General features: G+C 43.9%; 1 protein-coding gene across 3 annotated transcripts; it reads left to right on the top strand.

Moving 5' to 3' along the window:
• Nucleotides 1-1287: 1287 nt before the first annotated feature.
• Nucleotides 1288-20270, top strand: LOC135550353 (butyrophilin-like protein 2). Of its 3 annotated transcripts, none has more exons than XM_064981069.1 (7): nucleotides 1288-1458; nucleotides 4153-4464; nucleotides 4785-5051; nucleotides 17878-18216; nucleotides 18350-18481; nucleotides 18690-18758; nucleotides 19944-20270. In XM_064981069.1, the coding sequence occupies exons 2-7, from the start codon at nucleotides 4320-4322 to the stop codon at nucleotides 20012-20014; spliced, it is 1023 nt and encodes a 340-aa protein (XP_064837141.1). In that variant the 5' UTR covers nucleotides 1288-1458; nucleotides 4153-4319; the 3' UTR covers nucleotides 20015-20270. The 3 variants fall into 3 exon arrangements, with proteins under 3 accessions (XP_064837141.1, XP_064837139.1, XP_064837140.1); XM_064981067.1 differs by lacking the exon at nucleotides 1288-1458 and adding an exon at nucleotides 1502-2024; XM_064981068.1 differs by lacking the exon at nucleotides 1288-1458 and adding an exon at nucleotides 1508-2024 and having other exon boundaries at nucleotides 18690-18752.
• Nucleotides 20271-25244: the final 4974 nt, after the last annotated feature.

Genomic DNA, 25244 nt, shown 5'->3' with positions numbered 1-25244 from the left:
ACACATTATTAGAACATTTAAAAAAGAATACACCAGAGGAAGTATAAAAGTGAGTCAGGAAGAGACTGGTAGAGAATCAATGATCAAATGAAAGCGCCCACAGCATAATCCCAGTCCAGTGGCATGCTCCTTTAATCTGGGATTAGCGTTGATTGAGGGCAGAGATGAGTGCCGCCATCTTTAAGAGGCATTGACGTGGAGCTGGGGTTTCCCCTCACACGCGCCTCCTAAGGACCGCAAAGGAGAGGTGTAGCTACACATCATGGAGTAAATACATGATCATCTCTCAATCACTCACAGTTGGTTAATCATGGCAACAGAGTGAGGCCTCCACACTAAAACATGTTTGCTATGATAGACAGATACTCTGGCGCATTAAAACCCCAACCACTCATTATTGACACACAATTCTGCTTTGAAATGATTGTGCTTTTCTTCTGTGCTCATCTCTGTTTATCAGCTACTATTGGATAAATAGGACACTTATCATTAGTGACTCATCATAATGTGGCATTGTTATGGTTTTATTTCACCCCTTGGAGGCCAATGACACTGAACACAAGGAACTAACGTGAGAAAACACGTTGCATCATCCAACGTGAGGGCAAACTTCCTGAAAGGATCCTGAACGTTAGGTGCCTTCAGCCACAGCAATAAATAGATTAGGATTCAGGTTTAGTGTGGTCTGTGATCGTGTGTGTATAACACAGTGGCAGTAGTGCCCAGTGGGAGGCAGACAGAAACAATGACTGAATACGTTCCACATTGAACTATAATTGGCCTTGTGGTTAACCTCATGCCTGCCTGCTAGTGGCAGGGCACTTTGACATCCCACTTTTCTTGTCCAAATCAGTTCTCCATGATTAATGAAGGTATTGAAGGCTTGAGAGATAAAGAATATGCCTTTCATGGAACTAGAAGATACAAGAAAATATACTGTTTCAGTGGAAACTACAATATGAAAAGAACAGTATACCTAGTCTACTGTGTGCACAGTTATTACTCAGAGAAGGTGTGAGATGTAAAAGGGTGACATACAGAGTGACATGGAAAGAAATCAATCAGATGACAAGAGGTTCTATGAGGCACTGAGTGTGAGGGGTGGGGAGGTTTGACAGGGAGATAAGAGGGAAAGAGACATTTCCAAGTAACACAGTGTAACCATTGATTCCACCGTGCCTCTGCCTCTAGATGGGTTTGTATTTCAGAAAAGCCTGTCTGCCCTGCCGCTCCCTCCTTCTCGCTCTCGCTTCCTGTTACACACCCTCTTTTCTCACTGTGAGAGGAGCTAGTTTCTCTGACAGGGAAACTGCTTTTCTGCTCTGACAAGTGGTTCCAGGTGGGCCCTTTCGTATGTCTGCGGCAGTGGGTTTCAGACTCATTGGCTCTCATTTGTGTTTACAAGGATATTTTCCATCTGGATCCTTTAAAGTGACAGCAAAGCAAAGTGACAGGCAGGTAAGAAGCAAAGAGGAGTTTCCAAGTAACACATTGTAGCCAATGATTCCACCGTGCCTCTGCCTCTGTAGAAGGGGGTGTATTTCAAACCAGCCTGTCTGCCCTGCCGCTCCCTCCTTCTCGCTCTCCCTTCCTCTTACAGTCCCTCTCTTCTCACTGTGAGAGGAGCTAGTTTCTCTGACAGGGAAACTGCTTTTCTGCTCTGACACAAGTGGTTCCAGGTGGGCCCTTTCATATGTCTGTGGCAGTGAGTTTCAGACTCATTGGCTCTCATTTGTGTTTACAAGGATATTTTTCATCTGGATCCTTTAACCTTTAAAGTGACAGCAAGTGCTTTTGATCTACACCATCCCAGAGGCTGAAATGTGAGATCTAGGAGAGACCAAGACACTAATTGTGATTCAGAGCTCCTAATTGCTTTAAGATTGCTACTGATTGGAATCAGGACGGGAGTCAACAGCAACCATACTTGTGACTTTGTGAATGAATGAGAATGGTAAAGGCACTTGCTCAAGCTTTTTTGAGGTTGCTGTGGATTCTCACCTTGGCAAAGTGTAAGATCCCAGGTAAGGATAAGACCTCTCTATCCTCTTTTAAATGTAGTAGTGCAAGAATTGTCAGGATAGGCTCATGGGTCAAGGTTAAAGGCACGGGATGTCTTTAGTGTAAGGAAACAAATCTGACTACTGTATGCCTTGAAACACTTACATTTGATCTAATCTTAAAATACATCTATATCTAAAAACATTTCTTACCCCAGGACACTTCAATGGGTGAGTGTCCAGGAAAATAAAGACAAGCAAACTTTACTTACCTGGTTCTGACGGAGGTGATTACGCCAAAATATAAACTTTCTTGCATGAGGTGTCCCGTCAATAAATCATCAGACCTATGCAGAAACAATGTACACCTTTTTCTTTATTTTCCTGGATAGTCACCAGTTTGAAGTGTCCTGGGATAAGGAATCATAGTCACCAGTTTGAAGTGTCCTGGGGTAAGGAATGTTTCCCTTTTTGTTCAAGCGGGGCTGAAGAGTGTTTTGGTACACTTTTTTCTCTCTACATCTCTTGTTCATGGAACAGATGCTTTTTGCATTTCACTGCACAAGAAATCACAGTTCTTCTGGGCAAAACTAAAACGGGACAGACATCTGAAAAAAGAACAAGAACTACTTTAACATGTGGTCCTAAAAGGAGAGGGATTTTCCATAAGACAAATCCAGTGTAAAGTATTAGTTTAAAGATGATGTTTTGACCAGGAGTTTTATGAATACAAACAACCATTCCTATACAACAGAAATGACATGTCACTGCACTGTTCCTGTAACTTGTCGATGAAGTCTCTATCCATCCTCAGCAAATCTGAGGCAATGCTGAGCCTCTATTGCTGTGCATGTGGAAATACGTTGTCCACATCCCTGTAAATCCTTGAGAGGTGGTCAGTCAGTGGGCAGTGAGCAGGAGTCGAGATGTGTTCTCTCTGAGGAATCCAGTTGCCCATGGCGTCTGGGATAGCTGGCCCTCTGGCCCTCGGCATGCCTCTGTTTGTTCTGGTTGGGAGACTAGGGAGGCCGGGCCCCTCTGTCCTGTTCAGTATTTAGACTGGCCAGCCCATGCTGGGACCCAGGTCAGCTGTCTCTTCGGTTTGGAATGTTGCTGAGGAGATGAAAGACGTCTACTCTGAGGAGAAGCTCACAGTCTCACAGGGACGCCCTTGACTCTTCACACATTTGCACACATGCTAATTCTATATAGTCATGCACTCTATTTGACTCTGAGTGGGTGCCCTGTCTGTGAAGGACTTCACTGGTGTTACCACTGTTATTTTGGCAGTAAAAAGCCCATACATTCACCTGTGAACGTGGATGTTACATTTACTCATTTACAGTGCAATGTCTTGTCACAGCCACATTTAGTGCAAAACAAATGACTGAAAAGAACAGATGTTGAGAATAGACTGTGTGATTACCAGTTTCAAGGGTATTATCTAATACTTATCCAGTGTCAAACTCTGCATTTAACTCAAAAATTGTAATGTATGTATGTAATGTTTGGCTTTAGAAGTGACACCATAACCATAGGTGCCGGCGCTCACTGGGAGTTGTGTGGTGGCTACAATGCTGGGACTGCATGTTACAGTTGGGTAAGATGAAACATAGTGAATGTTTCAGAACCGTAAGAGTAACACAACCTATAGCAAGATGGTAAGAGGGGGAGAAAAGTTCACTCATTACCATGAGGATTCAGTACACGTCATATGTGATATACCGGTATGGAAAGGACACACTGTGTGTAGGTGTTGTGGGCTGAAAGAAACAGATAGGAATGGAGAGAACATTTAGTTCATTCCCGCCTTCTACTGCAGTGGGCTAAATAGGGGGTCACACATAGTGTTTCTTGGTGGTCTTAAATCTTCTTTGAAACAAAATTATATCCCTTAAAACACATAGTTATGGGCTTTAAAAAATAATACACCTGTACCATATCAGATATGGAGTTGAAATGTATTACATTTTGAGTTTGCATCGAATTATTGCACTTTATGTAAGTCACAGAAGACTGAAATAAAAAATATAACAAAACCGTTTTGACATAGCAACACTGGATTTTTTGCGGGTTTTTTGAGAGAATGTTAACTAATTATTAAATGAAGGTCACATTTTCCCAAACTGTTCTCTCTCTACTTCTCCCTTAGATGCCCATTTGACATGCCTGTTCTCAGAAGACTGTGTGCTACCCTGCAGCTTCAAACCCAGCGGAAATGAGATCATCAGCTGGTACCGCCAGGAGTTACTCCTCTTCAGCCACTCCCATCAGGGTGGAGACCAGTCGGACCCGCCTCCCAAAGGCCACCGTACCAGGATGTACCTGCTTCAGGACCAGCTCTCCCGGGGCAACGCCTCGCTCCACCTCAGCCAGTGTAGCATCAAGGACCGAGGTCGCTACAGGTGTCTGGTCAACAGCACTCTGGGACAACAGGAGTCCTTTATCATCATGAAAGTGGAGGGTTAGTAGTACCGCTGGCGCTAGTATCGAGGCTAGAGCATGCTGCTGAGTATCCACTTCACATATCAAATTCTTTCAGCATAGCTTGTGGTAAAATACCCTCTGTTAAGAGACATGAATCATTGTTTGTCGACCAGCTACCGCTGCAAATTGCTAAACTGATGCCAAGCCAAGAGTCGAGTATTTGCTTTTGTTATTGGTTTTGTGACTTTGCTGTACAAAAACCTTTTGAATGGTTTTTGCTCTCAAAGTCACTGTTTGTAGTGAAACCACTCAAGGCTATTACTCTCTAACCTTGGCTCTCTGTCACTGTTATTCCAGCTCCCATCAAGATGGTTACTATGGAGATAAGTAAGAACACAGAGATTCAGTGCCTGTCTAAGGATATCTTCCCTGCTCCCCGTGTGCAATGGTCCACTCTGCCACCTAAAGCCAACCTGAGATCCACCACACATATGGCACCCAACACTGAGGGCCTCTACTCTGTTCAGAGCAAACTGAGAATGTTTGGAAATACCCCCACTTACGTCTGCACCATTAATTCCACATACGGATCACAGTCATGGAAGAGCTCACTACAAAAAGGAGGTACGGCATAATCAACATTGTCTTTCTCTTTCTCTCTTTCTCTCTCATTTTGCAGATGTATAGTTTATGGTTGATAAATTATCATTAAAACAGTAATACACTGCTGGGAGTGACTGTTATTAAAAAAATAAAACGATGATTTAACCTTTATTTAGTTAGGCAAGTCAGTTAAGAACAAATTCTCATTTACAATGACGGTTTACCAAAAGGCTACAGGCCTCCTGCGGGGACGGGGGCTGGGATTAAAATGAAACACTACATAAAGAGAGACCTAAGACAACACAGCATGGAAGCAACACAACATGACAACAACATGGTAGCAACACAACATGGCAGCAGCAAAACATGGTAGCCTCACAAAACAGGGTACAAACATTGTTGGGCACAGACAACAGCACAAAGGGTAAGAAAGTAGGGTCAACAATACATCCCGCAAAGCAGCCACACCTGTCAAGATGGCCACCATTGTTCCTTTAACCAAGAAGGTAAAGATAACTGAACTGACTACCGCCCCGTAGCACTCACTTCTGTCATCATGAAGCGCTTTGAGAGACTAGTCAAGGATTATATCACCTCCACCTTACCAGTGTCATGACGTGGCCCTTTCTGGGTGTAGATCGTGGCTCCCCCCTCGCTCTCCCTCTCTCTCCTAAACCTAGGTTTTGTTATCTCAGGTCATAAATTCCTGGCAGAGACTCTCTCCCCCTGGTCATGCCGAAAGAGAGGGAGAGAGCACAGGGAGAGAACAAAGGACTTGACTTGGCCAAACTCCTAAATCCCCAAAATGGGAGAATTAAACAGTATTTCTACTTTTGAGAATGTGTAAATGGTCCGTGGACACTTAACAGACAGTTATGACAAGTGTGTTTCATTTGGTGATCTCATGAAGGACAGGAAACACACATAACGGTATCTCTTAAAGTGTACATTTCCCAGCTGTCAGGTTTACATCTAAATATTGTGAAAGGTACCCGATTAAACATTAACCTATTTGTGAAAAGATGTGTTGTGAAATGAACATTCTAAATGAGAGTTTGGATTTTCATATGAAGATTAACTAGTCATTGGCCACACCCCCGTGAGCCCAGACATCACATTAGGCATCGACAAAGGATTAAACCTGCTCCTGAAGAAATTCACACATGATCATAACATGCCAGGTGACGCTGGAAGTGGTTTAAACTACAACTCTATCAAAGCACAAGACTATACCAACGTGGAGCATTGGCTACACGGCTGGAAATGATTCAACTCTGAAAATGGTTCAACTCTGGGACTATCGATTCACTACAGAAGGAGCAAATTCTAGACGCCATTAATTACTAGTCTGCAGCTAGAAATGACGTAAACCTTGAATGTGAATAAAGAGAACTGCTGAAGCATCTATTCTATGAGAAGATTTCTGAATGGTACTATGAAGTTTCCATTCTAACCACCTACAACCACCTACGACTTTGATCTTCCGGGAAACACAACCAGAGACTTTTCTGTTGACTCTCTCCAGCAGATGGACCTGCGACCACAGAGTTAGACAGCAAGAAATACACCCGGAAATATGTTCATTGCAATTTATTTTCGGATGAGCGGTCGTTCATGTAAAGTATTAGCAATTTATATGAGTGTAGTAATCCTCTATGAGTTTCCCGCTCTTGAACTACCACACCCCTTTTCTTTGTCTACCAAGCCGTCACATTGGTTTCGTCCACTAGAGCATTTTTCTTTGTATTATGTAGCAACCCAATGTATGAACTAATTGTGTGTGTTTTCATTTATTTCTATGATTAGTTAGTTAGTAAATAAATACTCAAGCCAATTTGTATATCGCTGATTCATAATTTACGATAGGGTTGTGCAGAGAACCAAGACTTTCACGACGTTTCGAATGAGACTGACGGAAGGTAAAGATTAATAATCATTAATAGAAGACTAGATAAGATATAAAAACATCTGAAGAGTCGATTCGGGAAATAGAGACTATAGCATTTTCCCGTGGTGCCCCGACTTCCTAGTTGATTAAAGATTACATGATTGGTTTAATCAGGTAATAATAGTTACACATAGAGAACTGATTTGATAAAATAACAGTCTTCACATTTAATGATAGAAAAGACACGACACCGGCCACCCTAGACCCTCTTCAGTTTGCATACCGCCCTAACAGGTCCACAGACGATGCAATCACCATCATACTGCACACTGCCCTATCCCATCTGGAGAAGAGGAATACCTATGTAAGAATGCCATTCATTGACTTCAGCTCAGCATTCAACACCATAGTACACTCCAAGCTCATCATCAAGCTGGAGGCCCTGGGCCTCAACCCCACCCTGTGCAATTGGGTCCTGGACTTTCTGATGGACCGCCCCCAGGAAGTGAAGGTAGGAAACAACATCTCCACCTCGCTGGCCCTCAACAGCGAGGTGGAGGGTGCGTGCTTAGTGTGCGTGCTCAGCCCCCTCCTGTACTCCCTGTTCACCCATGACTGTGTGGCCATACACACCTCCAACTCAATCATCAAGTTTGAATACGACACAACAGTAGTGTGCTTAATTACCAACAACAACGAGACAGCCTGCAGGGAGGAGGTGAAGGCACTCAGAGTGTGGTGTCAGGAAAACAACCTCTCACTAAACGTCAACAAAACAAAGAAGATGATCGTAGACTTCAGGAAAGAGCAGAGGGAGCACCCCCTATCCACTTCGAAGGGACAGCAGTGAAGAAAGTGGAAAGTTTTAAGTTCCTCGGTGTACACATCAAAGACAAACTGAAATAACCACCAACACAGACAGTGTGGTGAAGAAGGTGCAACAGCGTCTTTACAACCTCAGGAGGCTGAAGAAATTTGGCTTGTCACCCAAAACCCTGACTAACTTTTACAGATCCACAAATCGAGAGCATCATGTTGGGCTGTATCACAGCCTGGTATGGCAACTGCTCTGCCCTCAACCGCAAGGCTCTCCAGAGGGTGCTGCGGTCTGCACAACGCATCACTGGGGAAATTAACTATAGCACCCGGTGTCACAGGAAGGCAAAAAAAGATCAAAGACAACAACCACCCGAGCCACTGCCTGTTCACACCACTACCATCCAGAAGGTGAGGTCAGAACAGGTTCATCAAAGAGGGGACTGAGAAGCTGTTCTTCAGTCTGTATTTCAAGGCCATCAGACTGGTAAACAGCAATCACAAACTCAGAAAGGATGCTGCCAACAGATGGATCACTAGTCTCTTGCACTGTCGGAACCAGAAGCACAAGCATTTCGCTACACTTGCATTAACATCTTCTAACCATGTGTATGTGACAAATAAAATTTGATTTGTCAGTATGAGTGTCCATGATTGTGTCTGATTGAGTCTTTGAATTAAGAGCTGCTGTGAACTGAAAAGACGAGCGACCCAAGGATGTTTGTGCTTTGGGGACCTTTAACAGAATGTGACTGTCAGAACGGGTGTTTTATGTGAAGGATGATGGCTGCAGTAGATATCTCAAATGGGGGAGTGAGGCCTAAGAGGGTTTTATAAATAAGCATCAACCAGTGGGTCTAGCGACGGGTATACAGAGATGACCAGTTTACAGAGGAGTATAGAGTGCGGTGATGTGTCCTAAGGACATTGGTGGCAAATCTGATGGCCGAATGGTAAAGAACATCTAGCCGAATGGTAAGAACATCTAACATCTAGTCATTTGAATCAGGGATAGTTTGGCAGCTGGGGTGAAAGAGGAGCGATTACGATAGAGGAAACCAAGTCTAGATTTAACTTTAGCCTGCAGCTTTGATATGTGCTGAGAGAAGGACAGTGCACCGTCTAGCCATACTCCCAAGTACTTGTATGAGGTGACTACCTCAAGCTCTAAACCCTCAGAGGTAGTAATCACACCAGTGGGGAGAGGGGCATTCTTCTTACCAAACCACAATGTCCTTAGTTTTGGAGGTGTTCAGAACAAGGTTAAGGGCAGAGAAAGCTTGTTGGACTTTGTTGTCGAGCGTTTAACAGAAAATCTGGGGAGGGGCCAGCTGAGTATAAGATTGTATCATCTGCATATAAATGGATGCGAGAGCTTCCTACTGCCTGAGCTATGTTGTTGATGTAAATTGAGAAGAGCGTGAGGCCTAGGATTAAGCCCTGGTGTACACCCTTGGTGACAGGCAATGGCTGAGACAGCAGATGTTCTGACTTTATACACCGCACTCTTTGAGAGAGGTAGTTAATAGTAACTCCCCATCCCGGGTCCGGGAGCGTAATCATCTACTGACACTGATTAGCATAACGCAACGGATATAAATATTCCTAGAAAATATTCCTATTCATGAAAATCACAAGTGAAATGTATTGAGACACAGCTTAGCCTTTTGTTAATCATCCTTTCATCTCAGATTTTAAAAATATGCTGTACAGCCAAAGCTAGACAAGCATTTGTGTAAGTTTATCGATAGCCTAGCATAGCATTTTGTTCAGCTAGCAGCAGGTAACTTGGTCACGGAAATCAGAAAAGCAATCAAATTAAATCGTTTACCTTTGATGAGCTTCGGATGTTTTCACTCACGAGACTCCCAGTTAGATAGCCAATGTTCCTTTTTTCCCAAAATATTATTTTTGTAGGTAAAATAGCTCCGGTTTGTTCTTCACGTTTGGCTGAGAAATCGCCCGGAAATTGCAGTCATGAAAACACCGAAAAATATTTCATATTAGCTCCATAATATCGACAGAAACATGGCAAACGTTGTTTATAATCAATCCTCAAGGTGTTTTTCAAATATCTATTTGATAATATATCCACCAGGACAATTGGTTTTTCAGTAGGACCGATTGGAATAATGGCTACCTCTGTATTTTACGCGAGAATCACTCAGAGCCATCAGGTGACCACTTGCGCAATGTAGCCGCTTACGGGTATTCTTCAACATAAATGCGTAAAACTACATCACAATGCTGTAGACACCTTGGGGAATACGGAGAAAAAGTAATCTGGTTGATAGCCCATTCACTGCTCAATAGGGACGCATTGGAAAGCAGAACTTTCAAAAGATGAGTCAATTCCGGATTGGATTTCTCTCAGGCTTTCGCCTGCAATATCAGTTCTGTTATACTCACAGACACTATTTTTACAGTTTTAGAAACTTTAGAGTGTTTTCTATCCTAAGCTGTCAATGATATGCATATTCTAGCATCTTGTCCTGACAAAATATCCTGTTTACTACGGGAACGTTATTTTTCCAAAAATGAAAACACTGCCCCCTAGTCACAAAAGGTTCATTAACAATGATGACGAAGTGCAGAGCCAGAGACAAGCCCACATAGGGAAACTGACTGATTTATAAACAGGCGCTCTCAACTCCCAGACAGACTTGGGTGATGTGCTGATGCCTGAGAAAATGAATAATTCATTGATTTCAGTGTAACACCCATTGAATATAGCTCGCTAGCTTGTAGTCCTAAAAGCTTGTGGTCCTCTGGTTTGTTTAGCCATCCCTATGGGAAGAATGAATGGGGAAAGAATAGGCTTTTGGAATATAAGGTCTGAGGTTAACACAGGCTAAGGAGATCTTATACATTTTGTTCTATGAGATAATAGCAGTCAGTTAGCATAACTATTATGAAGCCTGTGTGATGTGTGTTTTTAATTATTACATAAATTGTTCAAAATTCACAACAACAAAAAATTCGCTGGTGAAGATTATTTCATAGAACAAAACATATAAGATCTCCTAAGCCTGTGTTTACCACAGACCTTATTTTTTGGCGTTCATCCAAAAACCCTACAAAAATGCCATTCATTTTCCTCATAGGCTTTGTCCAATGAACAATGGCTGAGTTAGTGCCTACAAAAAGACGCCATTACTATTTCTCTCTATTAGGAATTAGAACACTAGAATGGACAGTAACCTTCTTATGATGGGATTCAGCCATTTTGTTCAGGGAGTTGGTCAACCATGGTTTGCCAGTGCTGTGATAAGATATGGTGTAAAATAATGAATTTGAATAATGTATACAGATACATTATTCAAATTAATTATTTTACACAGTATTTTTGTCAGCTAGTTAGACATGACATTTTTCAAATTAACTGCCAATATGCAAACATTCCATTCAAACAATGCGGTCAATCTACAATCATACACTGGCTGTAATCAGTTGATGTTAGGACTTAGACAAGTTGTAAATGGATCCTAATAGTACTCACAGATTTCCATGAAAAAAAATTGAGACATTTCTGACCTCTTTACATACAGTAACTGTCCAAAGTTTGGACACACCTACTCATTCAAGGGTTTTTCCTTATTTTTACTATTTTCTACATTGTATAATAATAGAGAAGTCATCAACACTATGAAATAACACATATGGAATCATGTAGTAAGCAAAAAAGTGTTAAACAAATAAATAAATTTATTTTTTATTTTAGATTCTTCAAAGTAGCCCCCTTTGCCTTGTTGACTATCAGACCTCAGGATACAGAACCGCAGGCATGCTCAGGGAAAGGGCAGGCAGAATGGTCAAAACCGGAAAAAGGAGACAGAGGGCTGTAAGACAGAGGATTAATCCTTGATACATGAAACGTGGGATGTGTACGGAGAGTGTGGGGCAACAGAAGATGAACAGCAGAGTGGCTAAGGATCTTGGAAAAGGGGCCGATAAAACGGGGGGAAAGTTTGCGGGACTCTACCCGGAGGGGCAGATTCCGAGTAGACAGCCATACCCTCTGCCCAAGAAGATAGCGGGGAACCAGGGTCCGGTGGCAGTCCGCCTGTCGACGGTACCTGGAGGTAGTCTTGAGAAGAGCAGACAGAGCCCTCTTCCAGGTGCAGACGAACATCTGGGCAGAGGGTATGATGACCTCTTCCTCTTGCTCAGGGAAGAGCTTGGGCTGATAACCCATGGAGCACTCGAAGGGTGGGAGCCCAGTGGCCGAGCAGGGAAGGGTGTTCCGGGCGTACTCCAGCCACACAAGTTTCTGGCTCCAGGTGGTGGGGTTGGCCGAGACGAGGCACCGAAAAGTTGTATCCAGGTCCTGATTGGCACGCTCCGACTGCCCTTTGGATTGGGGATGAAAACCGGAGGACAGGCTGGCCGACGACCCAATGAGTGTGCAGAACGCCTTCCAGAACCGGGACGAGAATTGAGGACCATGGTCGGAAACCATGTCCACTGGAAGTCCATGGATCCGGAAGAAGTGCTGCACCATGAGCTGGGCTGGCTCCTTGGCCGAGGTATCTTGGGGAGGGTAATGAAGTGGGCAGCTTTGGAAAACCTGCCCACTACTTTGAAGATAGTGGTGTTGCCATCAGACGGAGTGGGACCAGTGATGAAGTCCAGGGAAATGTGACCAGGGACGGTGAAGGACGGAAGATGTTGAAGGAGGCCAGCCAGAACTTACCGAGGAGTCTTGTTCTGAGCACAGACAGTGCAGGCGGCGACGAACGCGGAGATGTCCGGAACTATGGTGGGCCACCTGCCACCCTGGATCCAATGGGAGTCAGGGATACAGAGCCCAGTGACCGTGCAGGGGAGCTAGGCTTGCCTGCCCAATTTAGGGGTCCGAGGGTGTAGAAGCGGGGCAATAACGGCGTGAAAGCGCGTCCGGCTTAACATTCTTAGACCCCGGGGTGGTAGGAGATGGTGAAGTTGAACCGGGTGAACAACAGAGCCCATCTAGCTTGCCTGGAGTTGAGATACTTGGTGGTGTGGAGATATTCCAGGTTCTTGTGATCCGACCACACTATGAATAGAAGTTCCGCCGCCATCTAACCATTGTCTCCACTCCTCCAAGGCCATCTTCACCATGAGTAGTTCTCGATTCCCCACATCATAATTCCTCTCTGTGGCGTTAAGGCGATAGGAGAAGAAGGAGCAGGGATGCAGCTTAAGTTCCAGGGCAGAACGTTGGGACAGGATAGCCCCCACTCTCACATCCGAAGCGTCCATCTCCACCATGAATTGACGGGACGGGTCCGGATGGATCAATATGGGAGCTGTGGTGAAGCGGTGCTTAAGGTCCAGGAATGCCCGGTCAGCAGCTGGGGACCACATGAACGGGACCTTCGGAGATGTGAGTGCTGACAAGGGAGAGGCCAGGGTGGATTAAACCGTGATAGGAATTGGCGAATCCAAAGAAACGTTGCAATCTACTACCGCTCTCACCTTACCCAGATCCATCTGCACATTCCCAGAAGTGATGATGTATCCAAGGAAGGAGATGGAGCGATGGAACTCACATTTGACAAACAGCTGGTTCTCCAGGAGATGCTGGAGGACTTGTTGGATGTGGAGAATGTGTTCTTGAGCTAAGCGGGAAAAGACGAGGATGTCATCGAGGTAGACGAAAGTGAACTGGTTCAACATATCCCGGAGAACATCATTAACCAGGGCCTGAAACACAGCAAGAGCATTGGTCAAACCGAATGGCATCACCAGGTATTTATATGTCCACTAGCAGTGTTGAAGGCTGTCTTCCACTTGTCACCTTCCCATATCCATACCAGGTGGTAGACGTTCCCCTAACTTAGAGAACATAGTGGCCCCTTGGAGCGGCTCAAAACCAAGGCGATGAGTGGTAGTGGGTAGCGGTTCTCAACCGTGATGTCATTGAGGCCCCGGTAGTCGATGTACGGGCGCAGAGTTTCGTCCTTCTTCTCCACAAAGAAGAACCCTGCGCCAGTGGGGGAGTCAGAAGGACGAATACCCCCTGCAGCCAGGGACCCGACAGTGAATACAGCCATCCCCGGGGTGGTAGTGCCCGAGAGAATGTCATTTCCGCAGTCATAGGGTCAATGCAGAGGAAGCGAAGTGGCCCGGGCCATGCTGAAAACCTCCCATAGATCCTGGTACTCCGCGGGAATGGCAGAGAGGTCCGAGGCTTCTTCCGAGCCCAAAGGAAGATGTCCTGGCGCAGGCTGCGCTGACTTCAGGCAATGGGTGTGGCAGAACGGGCTCCAGCCCATGATAGTACCAGCAGTCCAGTTGATAAGGGGATTGTGGCGCTGGAACCAAGAAAACCCCAATACCACAGGAACCTGAGCATAAACTGTATAGATCACTGTGGTTTCCGGATAGGAGTAGTACTGTGGGTAACCCTGCCTATAGAGTGCCCATCCAGTGCTCTAACATCCACGTGACGGGAGAGGGGCTGAGTGGGGATGCCCAGCTCAGACACCAGGGTGGCGTCCATGAAACTCTCGTCGGCCCCAGGGTCAATGAGAACCCAGGGAGATTTAGATTGGTCACCCCACAGCAGGATGGCATGGAGAGGGGTGTGAGTAAGGGGAGAAGAAAAACTCTGTATGGCCCACCAGAGTACTCGCACCTACTGATGAGCCTGGTCTTCTTAAACGACAGGTTGACACATAATGACCGGCAGTTCCGCAATACAGATAACTCTGGGTGTTAAGTCTGCGTAAGTGTTCGGCTGGAGACAGCCTAGCTCTGCCAAGTTGCATCGGCTACAAAAAAGGGGAGTCGGCAGATCTCAGAGACTCTCGGGGGAACTCTCGTAAGCTTGGATTCTCTCGGGGACGTAGACGCCGGAATCTTCTGGAGTTCCTCGGAGGCAAGTTGGGATCCTTAGGGCAAGAGATTGGGACCGGAATCAGACCTCCTCTCCCTCCTATGTTCCCGTAGCCGCCCATCGATCCGGATGGTCAAGGCGAAGAGAGAATTGAGATCCGTAGGCAGTTCCCGGGCTGCAAGCTCAACCTTAACGTCCTCCGATAATCCATGAAGGAATGTGTCAAACGGAGATTCTGAGTTCCAGGCACTCTCGGCAGCCAATGAGCAGAAATCAACCGCATAGTCCACCACAATGCGGGAGTCCTGGCGAAGCTGGAGTAACTTCTGGGCATCCACTCTCCCAGAAAATGGAGAATTGAAACCTTTTTCACCTCATCCACGAACTCCTTCAGGCTGAAACACTCGGTAGATTGTTGCTGCCACACCGCAGTAGCCCAGGCAAGAGCCCTCCCGGACATTAGCGGTCTGAGGGGAAGGACGAGGGCAGCAGCTCAAAGATGAGGGAACACTGGGAGAGAAACACCCGGCAGGTTCCTGACCGGCCAGCGAAGTGTTCCGGGGGAGGTAAGCAAGGTTATTGGGAAGCCGGGGTGGCCTGGAGAGACGCACTGCTGACAGCGGTGTTACTGGGGGGCTGGGAGGCTACTGTCGTGGCCGGTGGACTCACAGATAATCCGCTGATTGTTCCAGCAATGTATTCAAGGCACAGTCATGGCGTCTGCCAAGGTCTGGAATCCGTCCATAAGACCTGGGAGTAACTCCTTGTGTCTCCCAATGGTGGCCCCAATGGTGGCTCCTTGGGAGGAGATGGTGTTGCGGAGTTGGTCCAAGTCTACTGCGTCAGTCATGGCCAGGTCGTACAATCGGACCTCAGGAGAAGACCCAGATGCAGACAGTTCGAAGCAACAAAGTTTATTACAAAAACAGGTGGCAGGAAAACGACAGGTCAAGGGCAGGCAGAGGTCAGTAATCCAGAGCAGTCTGAAGGTACAGAACAGCAGGCTCAGGTTCAGGGCAGGCAGAGGTCAGTAATCCAGGGCAGTGTCACAAGGTATGAAATAGCAGGCAGGCTCAGGGTCGGGGCAGGCAGAATGGTCAAAACTGGGAAAGCTAGAAAACAAGGACAAGAGAGAAAAACAGGAGTACAGGAAAAATGCCGGTAGGCTTGACGAGACAAGACGAACTGGCAACAGACAAACAGAAAACACAGGTATAAGTGCACAGGGGATAATGGGGGAAATGTTTGACATCTGGAGGGGGTGGAGGCTAGCACAATACAGGTGAAACAGATCAGGGTGTGACAACGACAGCTTTGCACACTCTTGGCATTCTCTCCACCAGCTTCATGAGGTAGTCACCTGGAATGCATTTCAATTAACAGGTGTGCCTTGTTAAAAGTTCATTTGTGGAATTTCTTTCCTTCTTAATGCTTTTGAGCCAATCAGTTGTGTTGCGACAAGGTAGGGGTGGTATACAGAAGATAGCCTTAAGCAAAAAGTCATAAGCAAATAGAAATGACAGTCCATCATTACTTTAAGACATGAAGGTCAGTCAATCTGGAAAATGTCAATAACTTTGAAAGTTTCTTCCACTTGCAGTCGCAAAAAGCATCAAGCACTATGATGAAACTGGCTGTCATGAGGACCGCCACAGGAAAGGAAGACCCAGAGTTACCGCTGCTGCAGAGAATAAGTTTATTTGAGTTAACTGCACCTCAGATTGCAACCCACATAAATGCTTTACAGAGTTCAAATATCTCAACATCTCAACTTCAACTGTTCAGAAGAGACTGTGTGAATCAGGCCTACGTGGTCGAAATCCTGCAAAGAAACCACTACTAAAGGATACTAATAAGAAGAAGAGACTTGCTTGGGCCAAGAAACACGAGCAGTGGACATTAGACCAATGGAAATCTTCCTTTGGTATGATGAGTCCAAATTTGAGCCTTTTAATTCCAACTGCTGTGTCTTTGTGAGATGCAGAGTAGGTGAACGGATGATTTACGCATGTGTGGTTCCCACCGTGAAGCATGGAGGAGGAGGTGTGATGGTGTGGGGTGCTTTGCTGGTGACACTGTCTGTGATTTATTTAACCAGCATGGCTACCACAGCATTCTGCAGCGATATGCCATCCCATCTGGTTTGCGCTAAGTAAGACTATAATTTGTTTTTCAACAGGACAATGACCCAAAACACACCTCCAGGCTGTGTAAGGGCTATTTGACCAAGGAGAGTGATGAAGGGCTGCATCAGATGACCTGGCCTCCACAATCACCCGACCTCAACCCAATTGAGATGGTTTGGGATGAGTTGGACCGCAGAGTGTAGGAAAAGCAGGCAACAAAGTGATCAGCATATCTGGGAACTCTTTCAAGACTGTTGGAAAAGCATTCCTCATGAAGCTGGGCTCAGGAGAGACAAAGGTCGAAAGGCATGCGTCCTCTGAAACACAACCCAACCAAGCCGCACTGCTTCTTAACACAGCACACATCCAACCCGGAAGCCAGCCGCACCAATGTGTCGGAGGAAACACCGTGCACCTGGCGACCTGGTTCGCGCCCACTGTGCCCGACACAGTGCCTTAGACAACTGCGCCACCCAGGAGGCCAAAGGGTGGCTACTTTGAAGAGTCTAAAATATATTTTGATTTGTTTAATAGTTTTGATGACCTACAATGTAGAAAATTATTTTTTAAACTAAGAAAAACCCTTGAATGAGTAGGTGTGTCCAAACTTTTGACTGGTACTGTATATTTTAGAGGCTATTTATACAGACCATTGGTGTAAAACCTGTATAAACTGTATTTACAATTATTTGACAATATTTTATGTTGACAATAATTCTATTACACCATTTCTGATATCCCATGTCTTACTTTAATTTTCCTGCAGGTGTGTTTTGGGTAAAATCTGGATTATATACCTCTATTGCCATTCGTTCCAATTAGAGTGGTGTGCATTTCACCCTGACCAATATGGCTGCCATTTTCCCACCATTCTGGAACATTTGAGGGTTTATGAAACTCTGAGTAATTTAATAGGATCTCTATGGTAACACCGCCCTCTAGTGTTTAAGAGAGTGACTACAGCTGGAAGTCTGCTAAGGGACAGTGATATATACCTTTTACGTTTACATTTAGCAGACACTTTTATCGAGAGCAGCTTACATAAGTCAATGCATTCATTGTTGTATCTTTTTGTACTGATCCCCCGTGGGAATCGAAACCCACAAACCTGGCGTTGAAAGCGCCATGCTCTACCAACTGAGCCACAAATAACATGCTTTCCCTGGCTCACAATTCATAAACTTATTTCATCAACAGAGTTGATTGGAGAGGCAGGGCGAGAGCTGTCCATCCCTTGCATGGCTCCACAGAACTTCCAGAACTTTTTCCTCACCTGGACCTTCACTAGAACCAATGATAACTCCAAGGTCATCCTCCGCTATGTCAGCCAAACCAGACAGACCTCCAACCTTTGGGAGGGCCGGGTTGAACTGGAGCAGGACCGAGTTTTGATGGGAGATGGATCCCTCCTTCTTCACAACCCAGAGAGTCAGGAACACACAGGAACCTACACCTGTACATTCTCAGGCTTCCAGAGCAGACACATGGTTCAAACCCAGGTCGCCATCAGGTCAACATCACGGCGGTCGTTGACAGGTACATAAAAGTTATACCTTTAAATGATTTACACCCTATGTGCTTATTATGCATGCAAGGTTATTGATGCTAAGTGTTCACATCTTTCCATAATGCTGAATTTTTAACACATTTACATTGTCCAAACGTCTAGACAATATGCCAAATGCTGAAGACCAGGTTGGGCGTACAGGGGAAAGTCACTCCAAGATGTGGGTTATTGCTGTAGTAGTTGCAGTGGTTGCACTAGTAACAACAGCTCTACTACTGTATAGAAAACAAAGAGGTAAGTATAAAGACAGGTCTTGACCCGGGCCTGCAGAGTATATCAGCGTATCAAAGAGATGTCTGCTATCCTACTATTCAATCTACTATAACTAATGTGATGGAATACCTGAGAGTAAATTAATCACTTCTGAACACCATGCATTCTGTACTCATACTCACATGGCAATGAAGGAAGCAATGACTCATATGATTTATGAACTCCCTAGCCAACCAAGGGAAGGCTGATAGGACCACTCTGGAGGACACAGAGATGCAGCCAATGAAAACTAGTAAGTGTAGGTCTATTTTAGTAGTTGTCAGGACTCGTCATTATATGGCCTTTGTCCTATTATAATCCAATCCAGAAATCTTACACTATATATACAAAAGTATGTGGACACCCCTTCAAATGAGTGGATTCGGCTATTTCAGCCACAACTGTTGCTGACAGGTGTTTATAAAACACCAAGGTGCAACAACGGTTCAGCCGCGAAGTGGTAGGCCACACATGCTCCTCGGTTGCAACATTCACTATGGAGTTCCAAACTGCCTCTGGAAATAACTGTTCGTCAGGAGTGGTGTACAGCTTGCCGCCATTGGACTTTGGAGCAGTGGAAATGTGTTCTCTGGAGTAATTAATCACGCTTCACCATCTGGCAGTCCGACGGACAAAACTTGGTTTGGCAGATGCCAGGAGAATGCTACCTCCCCCAATGCAGTGGCAACTGTAAAGTTTGGTGGATAAGGAATAATGGGCAGTGGCTGTTTTCATGGTTCGGGCCTTAGTTCAAGTGAAGGGAAATATTAATGCTACAGCATATAATGACATGCTAGACGATTTTGTGTTTCCAACTTTGTGGCAATAGTTTGGAGAAGGCCCTTTCCTGTTTCCTCATCACAATGCCCCCGTGCACTAAGCGAGGTCCATTCAGAAATGGTTTGTCGAGATTGATGTTGAAGAACTTGACTGGCCTGCACAGAGCCCTGACTTCAACTCCATCGAACACATTTGGGATGAATTGTAAAGCCGACTCTGAGTCAGGCCTAATCGCCTGACCTCACTAATGCTCTTGTGGCTGAATGGAAGCAAGTCCCCGGAGCAATGTTCCAACATCTAGGGGAAAGCCTTCCCAGAACAGTGGAGGCTATTATGGCAGCAAATGGGGGACCAACTCCATATTAATGCCCATGATTTTGGAATGAGATGTTCGATGAGCAGGTGTCCACATACTTATGGCCATGTAGTGTATCTGATTTAATCCCATTCTGCAAGGCCAAATACCTTTAGCCTTAACAACATTCATAAAACTGAAACTTTTCTATAATTTGAATGAATTTATCTGTTATACTAAAGTTCTTATCTATTCATGTTTGGTTGAAGTACACTGAAAGGAAATACTGCTGGCTTTAGAGTTATTTTTTCATTGGCTAATACCTATTGCCCTGACTTACTAATTGGCCTTTCCATTTCTCCCTCACAGTTAAAACATCTGATGATTTGCCAATGGATAACTGCCAACTGACAGCAGGACACAACAATGGCCATACATAGCTCTGACTGACAAGACGTACTAGATGACAGTCATACTGTTCCTAATCACAGACCTGACATCATCAATCAACCATGCATTTGTAGCTTGACTGGTAGTTAGAAAATGTGCCCATGGACAACAACCCACATGTTTTGCTCAAGGGGGGAAATTATATCATTGGAGAGTACAGTTCTGCAGTGGAGCACATCTGTGTTCTAAACAATTGAATAACTGTACCGTCTTCATAATTTACATAAAAATTTTGAATTAAGTATTCATTGTAGCAGTCATCTGTGAGTGTCTGAACAGTTGTCAACTCTGAGATACCTTACCCTTCTAAGGTATCTAGCTAGCTACAGCAGGCTACCGAGACAGAAATAGACATTGCCATGCTGTTCGTAATGGAGCGTAACATTTTCGTCCTGAATTTGAGCTTTCGTTTTAACAACATGACCACACAACTTTGGAATTCTATATAGGACAAAATGCGTATCGCAGGCATATTTTGATATTTAAGATTGTGAAAATGTTGTACAGTTATTCCCTCTTAGAAAAAACAGTTCCAAAAGGGTTCTTCAGCTGTCCCCAAAGGAGAACACTTTTTGGTTCCTGGTAGAACCCTATTTTTGGGTTTCATGCAGAACCCTCTGTGGAAAGGGTTCTACATGGAACCAAAAGGGTTCTAACCTGGAAGCAAAAATAATTATTCAAAGGGTTATTCTATGGGAACAGCTGAAGAACCCTTTAGGTTCTCGATAGCACCTTTCTTTTCTAAGAGTGTACACCTAGATGTGTGAGTAGAAGTATAGTTGTCATGGAACAACAGGGAAATCTTGTTATTTACCATGCAACTGGCTGAAAATGTCACTGCAGGTAAGAATACTACAAATTTTGATTATCAGAAATGTTTGATTGCAATTATATAACATTATCCTCTGGAATCTAAACTTCTATTAAAGAATATGTAGGCATTATTTAAAAAAAGGCCATGTCTTGTCTCTCTGGTGACCTGTCTCTACTCTGAGGACTGTGTGCTGCCATGTAGCTTCAAACGAAAAGAAGACAAGGAGATTCATTGGTACAGACAGCAAACACCCGTCCATAGCTACTACGATGACAATTTCAGACTGAACATTTCAGTGGAAAGACATATTTGTTTAAAGACCAGCCTTTTCATGTAAATAAATCAGTCCTACTCAGGAGTGTAGATGTTTCAGATGAGGGTATAAACACTACCGTTCAAAAGTTCGTGGTCACTTAGAAATGTCCTTGTTTTTGAAAGAAAAGCCAATTATTTTGCCCATTTAAAAAAACATAAAATTGATCAGAAATGCAGTGTAGACATTGTTAAAGTGGTAAATGACTATTGTAGTTGGAAACGGCAGATATTTAATGGAATATCTAACACTACTGTTCAAACGTTTGGGGTCAATTTCTCGCATGGAATGGGCCAATAAAAATAAAAAGATTAAGAGGAGCAAAAGAAAAACAGACACTGGACAGGTTAATCTAAGTTTGAGGTTTTCGGATCGCAAAGAAGAACATTCGTGAGACGCAGAAAAAAATTAAATGATGCCGGAGGAGTGCTTGATGACCTCTGTCAAGCATGGTGGAGGCAATGTGGTGGTCTGGGGAGTGCTTTGGTGGTGGTAAAGTTGGACATTTGTACAGGGTAAAAGGGATCTTTGAAGAAGGAAGGCTATCACTCCATTTTGCAATGCCATGAAATACCCCGTGGCCGGCGCTTAATTGAAGCCAATTTCTTCCTACAACAGGACAATGACCCAAAGCACAGCTCCAAACTATGTAAGAACTATTTATGGAAGAAGCAGTCAGCTGGTATTCTGTCTGTAATGGAGTGGCCAGCACAGTCACCGGATCTCAACCCTATTGAGCTGTTGTGGGAGCAGCTTGACCGTATGGTACGTAAAGAAGTGCCCATCAAACCAATCCAACTTGTGGGAGGTGCTTCAGGAAACATGGGGTGAAATCTCTTCAGATTACCTCAACAAACTGACAACTAGAATAGGCTGTAATTTCTGCAAATGGAGGATTCTATGACGAAAGAAAAGTTTGAATGACACAATTGTCATTTCAATTAAAAATCATTATTTATAACCTTGTCAACGTCTTGACTATATTTCCTATTAATTTTGCAACTTTTTTTATGTATGTTTGCATGGAAAACAAGGATATTTCTAAGTGACCCCAAACGTTTGATCTGCCCCAAAAACACTACAGAACAATAACACCATCAAAACCCTCGACTCCAAAGGTCTGTACACATTGGAGAGCAGAGTGAGGATCCTGGGTAATGTCTCTGACTACCCCTACTTCTGTTTGGTCATCTTTGCAGACAAGGCCCAGGTGTGGAGCACCTCCATAAAGCAGACAGGTATTCTGATCCTTCACCCATTTTTCCACCATAAAAATATTAAGGCCCCAAAAGTTGGACAAAACCAGCCTGTGACACTTTGGGTGAATGTGTCTCTATTTCAGAGGAATGTATTGGAGTGGCAGGCTAAGTGCTGTCCATCCCCTGCATTACTCCACATAACCTACAGAACTTCTCCCTCGCGTGGACCTTCACCAGAACCAATGAACCTACCACAGCAGAACCAGACTGACCTCTAACTTCTGGGAGGGCTGGACTGGAGCAGGACCAGGTTCTGATGTGAAATGGAGCCCTCCTTCTTAACAACCCAGAGAGTCAGGAACACACAGGAACCTACACCTGTACATCCTCAGGCTTCCAGAACAGACACATGGTTCAAACCCAGGTCATCATCACAGCCAGATGAGCCACTGCAGGTAATATAGGATGTATATTAAAAGTAAAAATGACCATGATATTTCCAATTACTGGTGTAACATGCTGTGAATGATTCCTGCAGTGTCAGCACTTCTGTGGCAGTGCTTATGGTACCATATATATTAATGTAAATAAATCATATAGTTTTGTACTTTTCCTTATGTGGTGCGATTTCACATGGATGAATTCACAATTTGGGAAAGAGGTTAAATGCCAGCAACCTTTTTTAAAAGGTAAACAAAGGCCAGACACACACTTACTCTGAGGCAGTTTTTATGGCACACGCTGCATGGTTGATTGGTCTGTGAACTCAATTACTGTAGCCTGGTTTAATGGAGTAGTGTGTAATGTGTACTGAAGCAGACAGTGGTTTGGGAGGTGCACTGTAGAAAAGGACACCTTAGGTCAACCTAAAAAAAAAATGGTTCAACTGGTTACAAGAAAATTAGTTTGGTTTTAAACAAAAACGACATTTGTTGAAAACAAATGTATGATTCAATGTCAACTGTTATATTTGATTATTAATAAACATATATTTCAAGTTGTAACCTATTTAATTAATAAATAACAAATACAAACAAATATTTCATGTAAATACAACCCGTTCTTTAATCTTGTTCCAAGTCACTTTTTACTTAGGAATTACTGATCCAGATTTCCTCAACTGGGTTACAAGCAATTGAATCAATTCCTTGTAAATTAAGAAATAACATTTTGTTCAATATCTTAAAATAACGTTTTCAAAAATATTCTTTAAAGAAGACTTTCAAATGTAGTAATCACAATATAATAACTAAGCATTGCTGCCTTAATACAGAAACCTTATCTGACTCTCTAATGTCACATGCGTTAACAGTGGTGATTTTAGCATGTAAATCTTGGTGGGGCAAACGCATTATTTATTTATTTTTTGTATGCCAGCAAAGCCACAACATAAAGCAACCCTATACAAAACATGAATTGCACTATAACGGTCACAAACGGTGCCCACAAACTGTTAGCTCTAAATAAACTGTCCCAACAGCAGAGCTTTCTTTCCAGCACAATGGAGTGAATCCTTACCACCGCTACACCTGGCTATCAGCAGAGCCTTGTCTGGCAGTGAAACAGTTAATTCAGCCTCATTTACTGCTGATATGACTGATTTGTATAAACAAATGTGGTTTCTACTGATAATTGAGATGTACAAACTATGTCATAAGGGAAAGGTGAGCAGATGAGCTCAACAGCTGCCCTGAATGACAGGTCACCACTTGTCATTACAGCTGCTGGCAGTGCTTATGTTTTGCTAATAAATAGAGTAGACCACAATATCTGGAATGACATTTACACTCACTGCTGGGCAAAAAGCCACGCCCCCAATAAGCCACACCTCCAACTCTTCTGATAAACTGCCTCTGCTACATTGTCCTCACCATGCGCATGAGGTGCTGAAAGAAATTGAGAAGCTTTCATTCAATGGAAAAAATTACATTGATACTGTACGACGGTTTTTTGTTATTTGATTTCAGACAAATTGAATAGAATAGGCTGGACGAACCAAGATGTAATTTTTGGTCATTCCAATCATTAAAAGCACTTGAGATTAACAACAGTGCAGTCCCACTTTTTACAGTGTGCACAGGTTAATGGAACAACAGCTTGCTTGAATGGTTGCACAAAGTGCATACTCAGGAGCACTCTCAAACATAACACACACAAAAGCATGCGCGCACACATGCAAACACACTCCCAAAGGTACGTTGTCCTTTATATTTTACACAATTTGAGGTTACATGTTCTGCCATCTCTCTTGAAAAGCAGTTTTATTTTATGTAATTATGTGTGCAACCACTGTGGTGTACACATCATGTCCATTCATGGGTAGGCGGGTTAAAGTTTTACTCGCTTGGTTAATAAGACCTTGTTTTATCAAAGCAAGAGCCAATGAGACATGGATTCAAGATCTGGAAACGAACTCTCTAAAATAGCACTGACACATGGACCTGCCACTCTATCTCTCTGTTTGTAAGCGGAACAAACTCTATGGATATATTTCAGGGAAGAGCCATTGCTAAGCTGTCCCCTGCCTTTTATTAGGCCGTCATTGTAAATAAGAATTTGTTCTTAAATGAGTTGCCTCGTTAAATACAATAAAATAACCTACCGAAGGTGGCTCCTCTCCCTGTTCGGGTGGACTCCGCGGTCGGTGTCTCAGGTTTACGAGCCATCACCGATCCCTTTTTCCTTTTCTGTTTGTTTTGTCTTTGGTTCTTTTTCACACCTGGTTTCATTTGCGTTAATTTCTGTGTGTATAATTGTAACATGTTGCCTGCCTAAGTTTGTTCGATTGGATTTACCGTTATTTGTTTTTTACAGTTACGTAAAGTACGAGTGTCAGAACTTTGTTTGTTCCTCCGTGAGTTTTGTACGGGTTCTCTGTTAACGAGGGCATTGTC

This window comes from Oncorhynchus masou, chromosome 12 (assembly GCF_036934945.1).
Source record: "Oncorhynchus masou masou isolate Uvic2021 chromosome 12, UVic_Omas_1.1, whole genome shotgun sequence".
NCBI lineage: Eukaryota > Metazoa > Chordata > Actinopteri > Salmoniformes > Salmonidae > Oncorhynchus > Oncorhynchus masou.
The sequence above is the reverse complement of the archived record's forward strand: the minus strand, read 5'-3'. Positions and strand labels throughout refer to the sequence as shown.